The sequence below is a fragment of the Aethalodelphis obliquidens genome, unplaced genomic scaffold (genome assembly GCF_003676395.1).
Source record: "Aethalodelphis obliquidens isolate GAN/ISIS:26980383/991018 unplaced genomic scaffold, ASM367639v1 scaffold4, whole genome shotgun sequence".
NCBI lineage: Eukaryota > Metazoa > Chordata > Mammalia > Artiodactyla > Delphinidae > Aethalodelphis > Aethalodelphis obliquidens.
Window position 1 is genome coordinate 2,940,810 of NW_020837948.1, and position 14,843 is coordinate 2,955,652.

The window sequence follows — 14,843 nt, forward strand, 5'->3', positions numbered from 1 at the left end:
CACACACACACACACACACACACACACACACACACACACACACACACGAGACCTTCCCACTGTATTCTAAGACTACATGTTAAACCCAAATGTTTGAATCTCTCTCTGAGATCATTCAAATACCAATTTCCTTCCCCCTTGCCCAACCTCACCACCATCCTCAGAACAAACTGTTGCTCTTTGATAGCCGTTTATGGTATTTTATTTTTAAAATAGGTGATGGTGCTTCAGGGGTCTTGTGCATGGCTCAGAGATTGCAAGGGGGTCTGCAGATAAATTCCAGCCAACCCATCCCACAGTGCACACAGAGCACTCCATTCACACGTTGCACCTGCCCGGGTTGTGGACAGAGTACAAAACATGGAGGAGACAATGTTTGGGTTCTTGTTGGAGAATATTTTTCCTTATTTGTTCTGTCTGCTATTGTGAGCCTTTACCCAGAAAGTCTGCCTGCCTGGCTGCACCTGGGGCCCTCAAGCTTTCCATCTCTCCGGTGCCTTGTTCTGGAGAAGATCTAATGAGTTCACTAGGAAGAATATGTTGAGCCCCAGTGACAGCAGGCCATCGCTTTGCACTGGCTGTTTGGGGTGTGCTTTTTGAGAAAGAGGTTCAGTCAGTACTGCTTTGAGGAGGAACCCAGGGCTTAAGAGGAAGTAGGAGACAGAGTCGTGAAGCATGCTTACCCTGGTTGGGGAGGGAGTCGTGGTCTTCCTGGGGGAGGGGGTCCTGAACCCTGATGGAGGTGAGGGTGCCCCAGTGGGTTACAAGTGGAGTTTCCGCCACGCTCCAGTTCTATGCGAGTCTGAAGCACCACCCTCAGCCACTTTGTCTGTTCCAGGGAAGCTATATGCCGTTGGGGGTTATGATGGGGCTTCCCGCCAGTGCCTGAGCACCGTGGAGCAGTACAACCCAGCGACCAATGAGTGGACATACGTGGCAGACATGAGCACTCGTCGCAGCGGCGCAGGTACAGTGGGGGGGGGGGGCAAGGTCAGGGGTCAGGCTGTGTCTGATCTCACAGGTGGGTCTGGAGGCCAAGAGCTTAACATTCTACCTTATTTTCCCTCCCTCTTCTCTCCTTTCAGTGTATATAATCCCACTTGCACCTTTGCAGCTGACACAAGCACTTAGGAGTTAACCCTTCTCAGGGGGATCCCTTTGGTAGAGAACAGATGAGATCATATTCCCTTCATCGTCATCTCTTCCATTTCTTTGGAGGTGTCTGCATCTCTTGAAAAGTGAAGCTTGCTATGTGCCAGGTGCTGTCCTAATAAGCACTTCCTATGCCTCATTTTATTTAATCCTCTTCACAGCCCTGCAAGGTAGACACGACATAACTCCACTTAACAGATTTAGAAAGTAAGTCAACCAGGGGTTGAGTAATTAGCCCAAGGTCATATCATTAGTCACTGGCAAAGTTGGGATTCCTACTCAGGTTTGTTGCATTTTGAAGTTAGATTTTTTGGACCCCAGATTATCAGAGTCTCATTCTCATGAAGTAGTGTGACAAGCATGGCTGTCCCAGTCTTCCTTGGAAAAGCTAAACTTGCCTGTCTCTGTCTTGGGGGCTGAAAGCCAAGCTATTAGTGTTAATATCTGGAGATAAACTTATGTCTCCCCCCAACTTTTCTTCACTTCAGCCCCCTCCCCCGCATGGGAGGAGAAGAAATCCCCACATGGGGCCCACTTCCGCCTCCTGTGGGAAGGCCATGAGCTGTGTGGTCCTTTGGGATTTTCCAGGAAGTGGAGCAACAGCCCCTTCTTCCCTGCTTTGTCTGCCCCATCATCTAGGGGCCCAGAGGAAAGGGTCTGGGAGGGCAGAGGGAGGCGCTGGAGGCTGGGCATTGGCTCTCTGCTCCCGGTTCCTGTGGGAGTGGTGACTGATGACCAACCTGGCTGGCAGGAAGGCCATGTGACTTCTGGGAAGGGAAGCCACAACTGGGAGCTTTTCCCCACCATGTTATTACTTTATCTTTCTTTTTGTATTTTTGAAGATTGAGTTGTGATCTCATTTTATACAACCAAACACATGACCACTTCCTTAGTATTCCTTAAAAATTATGCTATTTTAATATTTTTCAAGAACCACTATGTGCCCACTGGTTAGAAAAGAAAATGCTGTATGATTCCATTTAAGAAACATTTGTGTTTGGAAGGCTATTTTTAGGGAGCTCGTCTCTGCTGATCCGAACAGGTTGGCCCTTCCTGAACGTGCAGCAAATGCATGGAAGTCAGGAGGGCTGGATCTTGGTTCTGGGTCTGCTCGAATGTCCCTGTGGTCTTGGCCTCTGATTCCTCAGATGTGAAATGAATGGGTTGCAATAGGTGTTCCCTAGGGCCCACTTCAATTCACAGATCCTCTGGTTCTCCTGCCATCATAGGGCTCTTTTTAGTAGTTTTGGTTTACAGTACTGGTAGAATCTTCTTTGTATTTCCTGGAAATCCTGTGTGTGACTTGAGGTGTGCAAGAAAGTGTTCAAAGCCCAAGGAGGCAGGGACAGCTCAGCAGGAGTGGAGCAGCACACTGAGGTCCGTGGCTGTTTCTAGGAGTGCCTCAAGCAGAAAGTGTGGAGGGCCAGCTCCGGACAGAGCCACAAGCACAGACCCACCTTAGAAAGCTCAGGCTCATCTTGTGGACGGAGCTGCCTTTGGAGGCCTTGCTGCTCTGTCTCTGTCAGGCTGCCCAGGGGTTATTGCTGAGCAGAGATCACTGGGGCCGCTCAAGCCTCTCACGAGGCACAGTGACCTTGATTTAAGGGGCGGTATCTCTCCCGGCGGTGGCTTCTTTCCTCAGGTCACTGTCAGTGCTCTGGCCTCAGGTTTCCAGGGCAGCCTTTCTTTAGTGCTTCACATCCCTAAGATTTGGAGAAGCCTCACATCTGGAGTTGGGAACCCACATACTCGTCCTGGTAGGTGTTCTTTGGTGGCTAAAGACCCAGAGACCCTGGCAGCAGGGGCTCCTGTGGCTCTAGGTCCAGGAAAGCTCTGTGTGGGCATTGGCAGAGGAGGCTGCGGAAGGGCACTGGTGCCCCTGAATGCCTGGAAGGCTGCTTGCTTCCTCAGCAGGGTGTGGGCAGTGCTAGCAGATGGCTGTGAGGAAAAGAGGCCATTTCTGGGTCCCAGCATGTGCTAGTTCCTCCTGCACATGGAGGTGAGGAAGGTGAGGCAGCTTGGGAACACACTGAATTTCATTTAACTCAGGTCCGTAAGATAGCCACTGTCGATACACCACCACCATCTGCTGTTAGTTTAGGGCAACTGCGAGGAGCCATTTGCACACCTGCATAATTGCTGGTGGGATTTTACACATCTTGTCATTCAGACGGTATTTGTTGAGAACCTACTACGTACCGTCACGCACAGGGAAACAGTCATGATAAGACAAACATGGTTCTTGTCCATATGAAGTTTATATTCTGGAAATCTAGTCCTTGGGTCTGAAACCTGGCTGCACATTCCAGTCACCTGAGGTACCTTTTCTGATTCCTGACCAGTGTCTCTGGGAGTGAGGTTGTGGAATCTGTGTTTTCAAAAATTCCCCAGCTAATTGAGCTGTCCACGCAGTGGAGTAGTCTGTGGTCCACTGGAACTACCGATCTAGTCCAGCTCCCTCACTATGCAGTTGGAATACTGAGGCCCCGAAAGGGAAGCACCACCTGGCGGGCAGGTTAGAGACACAGGTCCAGAACCCAGGTGTCCTGGCCACCACATCAGCTGCTCTTTTTAGGCACTCGGGCTTTCTGGATTTTATTTCCTTGACTTGTTTTAGAGGATGTTAAAAGGTTATGGTAAAAACCTGTAAATGATGCAGTCCTGGCCCTCAGCTCAGGCTTACCACCATCGTGAGTGATTCAGTGCCCCTCTGCCATCTAAGGAGGAGAGCACGGGGGCAGAAAGAACAGCTTCTGCTTCAAGACAAGCAGGGAGGCCTCAGCAATAATGATCTCAGCACACCTGCTGTGTAGTTTCCATTTCAACTCTTTTTACTACACACACACACAAACACACACCTATATATATTATATATATAATATTTATTTTTATGTGTCTGAATAGAAATGAGGTTATGTTTGCTTTATATTTGGCGGTTTTCAAGTTGATTTTATAAGGCAGGTAGGTGTCATTATATTTGTTTTATAGACGAGGACCCTGAGTTCCAGGGAGACAGAACAGCACTCCCCCTGTCACCCTGCCGGCGATGGCTGCCCAAGACTGGACTCCAGGCCTCCTGGTTTCTGGTCGCTGCAGCCAGCCTGAGGCTGGGACTCTGTGCTCTGCCTTTCAGGCGTTGGGGTCCTCAGCGGGCAGCTGTATGCCACAGGTGGGCATGATGGGCCCTTGGTGAGGAAGAGTGTCGAGGTTTACGATCCTGGAACAAACACCTGGAAGCAGGTGGCAGACATGAACATGTGCCGGCGCAATGCAGGTAATATGACTGCTCCCTCCTCTCCTTCCGGGGGAGGTTGTGGGTGTTTTTTTCTTCCTGCAAACACTAGCTCTAAAAGAGAGGCAGAGGGGAGAGGCTCCCATGGCCTGGGGCTGAGCTTGTACCCTGAGTAGGGAGTGTCCATTTGCTGGGCAGGGGAGAGCTTGGAACCCACAAAGCTAGCCACGGGGTGCCTCACAGGGCCCCCTCTTAGATGCAGAGGGTTCCTTCCCTCCCAGTGAAGGATGATGACTTTCACTGCACATAGATGGACACAGACCCAGAAGAGCCTCTGGTTGCCATCTGTGCCCCCAGTCCAGTGGCTTTGTTGGGTAGCTAAGCATAGGGCTGTGTGGACAGTGTCAGACAATCATACTTGGTTCTGTCTTTTCTTTGCCAGTGTCTGGCTATGAGAACCTCTCACCTCCCACCAGAAACCAATTTCCCTCCTTTCAAGGGTATCCATGAAAGGATTCGTGATCCATTCTCCGATAGGACCACTTTCCTTATTCCCTTCTTTGTATTTTCTGTCTCTCCTTCCCTTCCCTTCCCTTCCCCTTTTCCTTCCTGTAGGAATGATTTTCCTTAGAGTGTTTAGGTTTTTTATGCCTGGAGCCTGACACCCCTATTAAACCATTTCCTTTTAGAACTTTGCCCTATGTGTTGTGTCCTATGTTGGTATATCTTGCTTTATGCCTTCTTACTCTATCATAGTGTTGGCTTAGCCCAATTTCCCAGGCTGGAAATACAAGCAGGTGACTTTCAGGCAGACTTATTTCCTTTATACTCAAATTACCTGCTTGCTAAACCCATTTGCAGCTGACTTGTTGAAAGCGTAAACAAGAAAAAGAGGGGAGTTTATTAATTTGCTCATTGTCTAAGCCTGCTGTGATATAACCTGGCATTTGGCCTTGAGACACACGAGTGAAGAATTACAGAACCTTCAAGCAGCTAATTCAAGAAGTAGGTTTAGATGTAAATCCATGTGTAGACACACATTCACATATAGATATTTCTATTTTTTATAACAAAAATGGAATCATACTGTAATACTGGTTTATAACCTGCCTTTTTAATCCACTTTACAATCTTTTATGAATATCTTATTATAACACTAAACATATTTACATAATATTATTCTAAATGGCTATAACATAATTTAAATAACCAAGCTACTATTGGACTTTTAGGTCATTTCCATCTTTTCTCTAAGTAATGCTTTGGTTATTATAAATAGCCTTTATAGCTAATTAATGCACACATTTAAAATTATTTCTTTAGAATAAAAGGCCAGAAGTGAAACTTTTGAATCAGAGGGAGTATATGTACTTTTGACACCACCCAGGAAGGTGATGCATTTTATACTCACCAGTATTTGAGAGTATGTTCACCAACACTGATAATTACTACTTTTTGCGCATCGTTAATCCCTGAGTCTAATTTTGAAAAAATACACAGTATATTGGACTACAGCCTTTTAAATCTTGATGAGCAGTACTTACATTTTCCTACTCTTGAGTCCCTGCTACATGAGACCGTGCCTCCAAACCAGCTCACTCTGAGATCAGGGTGGGTAGGAAGCCTTTTCCCTGGGAACTGTATGTGGATTCAGAAACCAATTGTGTAAAGGGATCACAGACACAACCATTAGTGCCCCACAGTGTGGATAAAATGGTTTATCAGGAACAGCTAACAAGCAGAGTAGTAGTGTACATGAAATCCCCTGAGTTGTCTCCTTCCACACGTAGCTCAGACTGGGCGTGGGAGGCCTGCATGCACCAGTGGGCAGTGCTGCAGTAGAATGGGGTCTGTACCTACAGTGCTCTGCCTATTCTTAGGGTCAAGGGCAGGGAACACCTGTGGGGCTATGTTGTCGTGAAAGCTCCCTCGTCAGAGACATGACCTTGTTAGGAAGGGGGATCCTCAGATCCCAGTGGCTGTTGTGTGTTCCCCCGTTGAGCAAACTTAAACCCTAGGAGCCAATTGTCTGTTATTCTAGCAGGAAGGGGAGGAAGAGCGCCTCCAGGGCCATCCAGACTTGTCTCTGGTCCATCCCCTTGCTGCTCCTGCTGTCATGCCTTCTCTGGCCTCTGTTTGATCCCCAGGGGTCTGTGCAGTGAATGGGCTCCTGTATGTGGTTGGAGGGGATGATGGATCCTGTAACCTGGCTTCGGTGGAGTACTACAATCCTGTCGCTGACAAGTGGACGCTGCTGCCAAGCAACATGAGCACAGGGCGGAGCTACGCAGGTCAGTGTGCTCCACCCCCATCCTGGGGCCCAGGTTGGGTGGGGCAGGTGGGGGCTAGGTTAGCTTGCTTAACTTGGGGCTGAGTGCCTCCTTCAGGCATGGCAGATGATTGTCACATGTCACCACTCCTTCATTCTGCGCCCACGGCAGATACCCATAATTAGCACTCGTTTCCCCAGCGAAGCTGAATGTAGCCATAGAACTCTTCTTGACACAGTGTTCCAGGGAGCCACTTCCAACTGATCTGAATTGTCATAAGAGGTTTTAGAATTTCATTGCCCTTCCTGATTTGTTTTGTGCCGGGCCCCTAGGTGGAATAAGATACAGTTCTTGCTTTCCAGAAATTAAATTGGAAAGATAAGACCTACCTACAAAAACAGGAAATACAAGATGATGTACATGTAAGTTCTAAATGAAATGTACTGCACAGGCTTTAGGACATGACATGTCAGGGAACACTTCCTGGAAGAGGTGGAGCCCGATTAAACTTTGAGGGTGGGTCACAGTCATAGAGGTAGCTGCCCTTTGCCAGCTGCCCACTCCCTGGGCCACAAAGCAGTCTGTTAGGTACAGTGTATACATAACACTCTTATCTTTTCAACAACCCTGTGGTTGAATGAGACTCCATTCCATTTTATAGATGATGAAACGGAGGTTTGGAATGTTTAAGTAATCTGCCCAAGACCATGTGGCTAAAAAAATGTCAGGGTCAGAATTGAAACCCAGGTCTGAGTCCCAAGCCCATGCCTTTTGTGCTACTCTAGCTCAGGGTTGGGGGAAAAAGCATTCTAAGCAAGAGGCTGGAGGGAAGAAGGAGGAATGAGGTGGCTATAGAGGCTTATTCCTGGTGGGGTGTGTGATGGTTTTGATGAGGTGTGGGGGACAGGATCAGAGTCAGTGGGGCTGAGGTTGAGGGTCTATAGGGAGACAAGCAAACAGATATCTATGAGGTATTGGTTTGGCCAAAAAGTTTGTTCGTTTTTTCCCATAAGATGGCTCTAGTAGCAGTTAGTTGTCTTTAATATCATTTGAAAGAATTTTGTTAGATTGTATTGTGACAGCTGTCATATCAGCGTGTAGTTTTAAAAAAACATCAAAACTGGGGAATTTTTGTGTAGCCATTTTATAATATTAATGGAAGAAAAAAAGCAACATTTTTGGCATGTTATGCTTTATTATTTCAAGAAAGGAAAAAACACAACTGAAACGCAAAAAAAGATGTGTGCAGTGTATGGAGAAGGTGCTGTGACTCATCGAATGTGTCAAAAGTGGTTTGCGAAGTTTTGTGCTGGAGATTTCTCGCTGGACAATGCTCCACGGCCGGATAGACGAGTGGAAGCTGATAGCAATCGAATCGAGACATTAACTGAGAACAAGCAACGTTATACCACGTGGGAGACAGCTGACATACTCAAAATACCCAAATCAAGCGCTGAAAATCATTTGCACCAGCTTGGTTATGTAAATCGCTTTGATGTTTGGGTTCCACATAAATTAAGGGGGGGGGGAATCCTTCTTGACCGTATTTCCGCGTGCGATTCTCTACTTAAACATAACGAAAACATTCTGTTTTTAAAACGAATAGTGATGGGCGATGAAAAGTGGATACTTACAATAATGTGGAACGGAAGAGATCATGGGGCAAGCGAAATGAATACCACCAACCACACCAAAGGCTGGTCTTCATCCAAAGAAGGTGATGTTGTGTATATGGTGGGATTGGAAGGGAGTCCTCTATTATGAGCTCTTTCTGGAAAACCAAACAATTAAGTCTAACAAGTACTGCTCCCAATTAGACCAACTGAAAGCAGCACTAGATGAAAAGCGTCCGGAATTAGTCAACACAAAATGCATAATCTTCCATCAGGATAACGCAAGACCGCATGTTTCTTTGGTGACCAAGTAAAAACTGTTACAGCTTGGCTGGGAAATTCCGATTCATCCGCTATATTCACCAGACATTGCACCTTCGGATTTCCATTTATTTAGGTCTTTACAAAATTCTCTTAATGGAAAAAAATTCAATTCCCTGGAAGACTGTAAAAGGCACCTGGAGCAGTTCTTTGCTCAAAAGATACAAGGTTTTGGGAAGGTGGAATTATGCGGTTGCCTGAAAAATGTCAGAAGGTAGTGGAACAAAATGGTGAATACGTTGTTCAATAAAGTTCTTGGTAAAAATGAAAAATGTGTCTTTTATTTATACTTAGAAACTGAAGGAACTCTTTGGCCAACCCAAGAACTCAGCTCCTTGTATTTGGTTCTCCAGAAACTGGAAGAATTAGAGCTAACGTTTATTTATTGAGCATGGACAACGTGCCAGGCATCATCCTAAGTATTTATGACCATTACCATGTATAATCTCCGTCATAACTCCAATGGTACTCTTATTCCATTTTCCATCTTGTTTGGATTTCAGTGCAAAGGAAGATTATGCCATGCAGGCTCAAAGGGGTTTGTATCGCATTCTGTCTGTGCAAGGCTTCAATTAATGAACTTATTTAAATTTTTTTTCTCATTTAGGATTTTTCTCAATTAAATAGAAAAGATTTTAGAGGCATTTTGGTCCTAGAGTGATTCTGTTCTCATGGTTAATTATTAAAAACTAGCACTGTCATTTTCTCTCCAAAGCTGAAGTGGGAAGTACAGGGCATTTTCCTGTATGAGGCAGCGAGGCCAGTGAGGGATCCCACCTTGCCTCCACGTGAGCCTTAATGAGAGGGGAAGGTGCAGGTGTGAGTAGTTAGAATTTTGTGTCAGTGCTGAATATTTCATGTCCATTTCTTTACTGTTTGCCCACCCCATAAGTAGGTGGGAAGGAGATGAGCAGAGGTGCGATTTGTGTTCAAACCCATTGACTGAGTGAATCTCTTTTCTTAGAATCTATGGATATGGCCTAAAATGCAAAGATTTATGGACAAAGTTATTTATTGGAGCAAAAAACTGAGAATTACTTAATGTCTGACATGAGGGAAATAGCTAAATAAGTTGTGGAATATTTATACAGTGGACGTGTTTTTAATATGAGAAGATGTTTGTGACAGACTGGTTGAGAAAAGGATGATGCAAAATGTATGTACCACGTGAGCTCAGTCGAGCAGTCCTGGGTCATGGGGGTTAGAGTAGCTCCTGCTTACAGAAATGGATACTGGAGTCACACCTGAATTTGAGTCCCAGCTCTGCCACTAGCCCTGGAACGCTGGGCAAGGTAGTCAGTCTGACCGAACCTCTGTTTTCTCATTTGTAAAATGAGAATAAAACCATATCAAGTCTCTTAGGGCTGTAGTGAGAATGAAACGTGATAATACGTGGAAAGCACTTAGCACAGTGCCTGCCTGGCAGGTAGAAACCACTCAGTCGATGATTGTGGTTATTATTAGTAAATCCAGGAAATATTCCAAAAGAGCTAACGGTGACTCTCCTTTTGTATGTAAGGATTAAAGTTCTTTTTCTTGGTGTTCTTCTGTATTTTCCAAAATTTCCATAATGAGAATATTTTATTTTTAGAATCAGAAGAGAAAGTTTATATAAGAAGCAATACAGGAGCCTGCTTTTTAAAGACAGGCTCCCTTGAGAAAGAGGAGCCTCAGGTGCAGGCAAGATGTTCTCAAGGTCAGGCAGCACACATCTGGGTCTGAGGACTTGGGTTCTCCTCACTTCTAATCTTTTATGTCTATGGCTTTATCCAGGAATTAACATGAAATGCATGTCTTAGCAGAATGTCACCATTGGGGTGTCCTGGGCTTTCTTTTAGCAACGTTCTCTCAATCTCATTTTCAACCAGAAGATTTGATAGTGGTGGTAATATGTTAAAATAAGGCTCCTAGTTACACCTTAACTATAAGTTAGAATTTGGTTCAGCTGCAGGTACCAGAAAAACTGACAGATACTTGCTTAGATAAGGAAGTATCTTTTTTTGTATGTATGTATTTGTCCCAGGCAGAAAGGAGTCCAGGGCTGGCCTGGTGCCTCAGAGTATCATCGAAGAATCAGGTTTCTCTTGTGTTTTCTGTTCTGCCAGCTTTATGAATAGCTGCTGCTGCTGCCCCTTGCACCTTGCGTGAGCTTCTTCCAGGCAGGACGAGGAAGAAAACCAAAGTTGCAGCACTGGCAGACTTGCAGTTACAATCTCATGGGCCAGGATTGGGTCACATAGCACCTCCAGCTGCAAGGTAGTCTGGGAAGCTGACCTCATAACTTGCTGGTCTCTATAGCAGAGGACAGCAAGTAGAAGGGATGTTGGATGAATCAGCCTATAGTATCTGCTGCATGACTGTAACCCCTTACAAGCAAGATTTTAGGCTCATAAGTTAGCTATTGAGTATGGTTCAACCTGGCCAAAACAGTAACACATACAGACATGTCTAGACTGTTTATCCAAGTATAGAATTTAGCATTGGAGGGGTCTTTCAGTTAGAAAATATTGAATATATGGGAATGGAGCCTGAAGAGGTACATGGACTTGCCTGAAGCCACAATGCAGTTTGACTGGTGACAGAGCTAGGATGGGAATTCAGTTGTTCTTGCTACCATGAAGTCAGTCTATTGTTCTTTCTACTTCATTTCAGTGTCTTCTAAAAGGAGACATGTATCACTCATCACTTCTCTTAAAGTGATACAGATCTAGAGCTGTGAGGTTTCCAGTGCGGGTGCCGAGTGTCATTACAGTGAGTGCTGGGGTTGGGAAGGGGAGTCACTATGATATGATGTGAGTCGGTGTGACAATGCGGGGTGAGATCACTCGCCTGTGGTGTTGAGGGACTGTGCTCTGTGTTTAACCGTCGTGTGGAGACGTGGCTGTTAGAGCGGGAAGCAGCCGGCTGCTGGCAGCCTGAGTCCACGGACCCTTCAGTGTTTGGGTACAAATAGTGCCCATTTCCCTTGGCTGTGGCTTGGGGTGTTGTGGGTCACGAACTCCTTGTGACTCTGAATAAGTTCGGAGAAGCTAAGATGGTAACTTTCTCCCCCTTTCGTCTTAGGTGTTGCTGTGATTCACAAGCCCTTGTGACCCCAACTCCCGCTGCCAGGAGGTGGAGGAAGGGAGGGGTGCTGCCTGTGACTTGGCACAGGAAGGGACCACGCTGGCTGGGTGCCACTCGCTGCCGGAGTCTGCAGAGGAGCGGGGACCGCCCTCCTCCAACTTGGCAGTGTCGTCAGGGTGGGAAGACAGTGACCCACCTCCTGCTCCCGCAAGGTGTTTCGTCCTCTGCCCTGAGCAGTGGGCTCCTGATAGCTCCGGCTGCACCTTTGAACGTTCTTTTGTGTGTTTCTACAGGGACATCAGAGAACCTGGAACCTGTGTGTGTGTGTGTGTGTGTGTGTGTGTGTGCGCAGAACGTGGTGATTCACTAAATTGGGGGGTGGTGATGGTCTGCTCCATTTCTATACTACTGATCCTTCCGCTATGCTAAAAATCAAATCACAGAAACCTCTCTTACGGATTTGCCCCATGGGGACCTTGAGACTACTAGAGCTGTTGTCTACTGGAAGTGCAGTTGGACACACCGGGAATGTCCAGAAATGACCAGGCCCATGTACTGGCCTAGACTACTCGCATTGTCTGCAGAAGAGTGGGGTGTTCTCGAAGCTGCCCCGTGTCCTCTGTGTGCTAGAACTAGGACCACAGGTTCTCTAGCCCCTCAGCTGGGTGCTCTTCCTTGGGCTCTTCTCCTGGAACTTCTTATCAGAACTGCCCAGTCTCTGGGCTACTGGTCTTTGAGGTCAAGGATTCCAGGTTTGGGAGATTTCGTGTCTCTTCAGCTGGGAAAACTAGCTCTTCAGAGAAGCACTGAGTAACACACTGGAGGAAAAAAATACATGAAAAACAAAAACACAAGAAAACAAAGTGGTAAGGCTTCAGTCCTTGTCCATAGTGGTCCCAGAGAGGATCCTAGTTCTGGGTTTTCCTGGGATAGGACAGTCCCTGTTTATACTTATTATCCAGGTTTAATTTTTCAGAGCATCCTGTTTTACTCTCAAAAGTGTTCTGGTTTGGAGGCTAAGTAAAAGATCACCATACCTCCAAACCCAAAGATAGGTTTGTCCCTGCACTGGATGGGGTCACATGTGATTTACATGGACATGGATGAATTCAAAGGGGTGTATACTTGGCACCCTGGGCCTGGCCCTCGGCAGTCGGTCCAGTCTGTCTCACATCCTTGTCTTCCTTTCCTTGTGCTCTTCCCCCATTCCAGGCCTGTACCCTCGCGCCAATCCTCAGAACTTCCCCCTCCTAGCTTCCCCCGCGAGGGAGGACATGGTGGTGGGCCCTGAATGTGTGATCTCTCTCAGGAGTACTTGCATTTTGAGAGAGGAGCTTGAAGAAAGCTTTGCTAATTCACAGGTAAAAATGATTAATGACAGACCTTCAGGCATCCGGAGGAGGGTATTTGAGGGCTCAGGGAGTCATTTGCATTAAAAAAAAAAAAAAAAAAAGAACCGTAAAGCTGTACTGTTCCTGAACTAGCAAGTTGCTTATATTGGAATTTCCAGCATAAGGAGGGGAAGTCTTGTGTCTGGAGAAGAGTCTCACAACTTGGGGGCTGGAATTGACCCTTCCTGATGTCAAGGTCCACCTTTAGGGAGCCAAGGGGCTTTATGAACTCTGGTGGTGGACTTCTCATACAACTGGGCAACTTCCAAGCAGGTTTCATAGGAGACTGTCATTCTCCCCACTTCACCCTGAAGTTATAAACCCAGGACTTTCCCCAGTGAGTTGGACACTTTGTGTATTTACTGTATATTTATTGTGCGTGAACCACTCAACTCCCCCGAGGGGGAAACATCTTCTGATGTTGAGCAGATGTTATTTCAGTGAGACATTTGGAGAATACCAAGGTACCCAGAATTTTTAGTAACCTTGGGCAGAGGCTGAAATATCCAGCTTTGGTGGACCTGGAAGAACAGCTCCAAAGGGATCAAGACATGCTGTTAGCTGGTTTGTTCTGCTCTTACCTGGCATGGAGGTGACTGTGGTCTCAAAGCTCTGCCTGCCTCTGGATCGGAAGCTGATGGAATGCGCTTTCTGTTCCAAATGTTCTTCCTCCCTCTCCGAGGAAGGTTTGGGACTTTGTTTCAGGGTGTGTGTGTGTGGGGGTGGGATGGGGGATGAGGTTGGGGTCTGATGTGTGCCATCACACAGCTCCTGATTTCAGACGAAAGGTGAAGTTCCCCCCCAACACCTGGAAGCTAAACTTCCAGGCTTATCATGCTTATGTGGGGGGAGGCTATTGTTTGTGTGTCATCTTCCCAGAAAGGATCCCCTCCCTGAGAGCTAGCCAGCTGTGTTTCCTGCTTTTGGATTTTTGCTATTGACCCCACCTCACGTCCCCTTTCCCAGGAAGCACTGCCCCTGCTGGTAGTGCTGCTGAGGCCATGTTCGTTTTATCCTCATGTGTCCTTTCTCACGGGGACTAGAACACTGGTACGTCATCACCAAATAGCCAATCTGCTCTAGCTGCCCACAGATGCCATCCAAAACCTGCTGTCCCTTTATCACCAGGTACAATTCTCTCTCCACAGTGGGCACAACAGACTTATTTTCACGTCTGTGCTGGTCATGTGGTAGCTGAACCCCCCCTGCATCCCCTCTTCTGGTGGCCACACCTGCTTGTGAACGCAGCTTTGCCTGTGGGATATCTGAAGTCTGATCACAGCGATGAAATGGAATTGCAGCCCAAGGTTAGAAGCAGCTTAGACACCACTTGGATTCTGATTTGGACAACAGAGAAGTCAGACTCTGAAATTCCAAAGTTCTTTCTCATAAGTACCCAATGGCATCTCTCCATCTAATAAGTTGCAGTATTATGCAAATGAAAGTGACCTCATTTTCTGCTATGCAATAAGAATACTTAATTCTATTTCATGACAGACCAGTTGCAATATCCCCTAAGATGCTTTTTGAGCTGTCTTACTTTGATATCTGTTGTATAATGTTTGTATATTCCTGAGCCAGATCCTTTCGAAGATTGCCTTTTTATAAAACTGAAGCTACAGCTTTCAGGCTAAAATTTTAATGTAGATATTTTTATAAAGTAATTTTTCACGATATTTGAATTGCTTTTTATTGTCCATGGTAATGAAATGTTATGTTCTATGCATCATTCACTCTCAAACATCGTTCATGCCTGTAGCTATCTTCCCTTTGTTTCTCACCCTCCCCAAACTTCAGT

At 46.3% G+C, this 14,843-nt stretch overlaps 1 protein-coding gene across 1 annotated transcript in view; it reads left to right on the forward strand.

The window, feature by feature from the left end:
- Positions 1 to 14,454, forward strand: part of KLHL3 (kelch like family member 3) — a 109,555-nt gene extending 95,101 nt beyond the window's left edge. Inside the window, exons 12-15 of the mRNA XM_027096729.1 lie at positions 839 to 967; positions 4,286 to 4,426; positions 6,532 to 6,675; positions 11,652 to 14,454. Of these exons, the coding sequence (XP_026952530.1) occupies positions 839 to 967; positions 4,286 to 4,426; positions 6,532 to 6,675; positions 11,652 to 11,680 (443 nt within the window). The 3' untranslated portion in view covers positions 11,681 to 14,454. The remainder of the gene's footprint in view (positions 1 to 838; positions 968 to 4,285; positions 4,427 to 6,531; positions 6,676 to 11,651) is intronic.
- Positions 14,455 to 14,843: the final 389 nt, after the last annotated feature.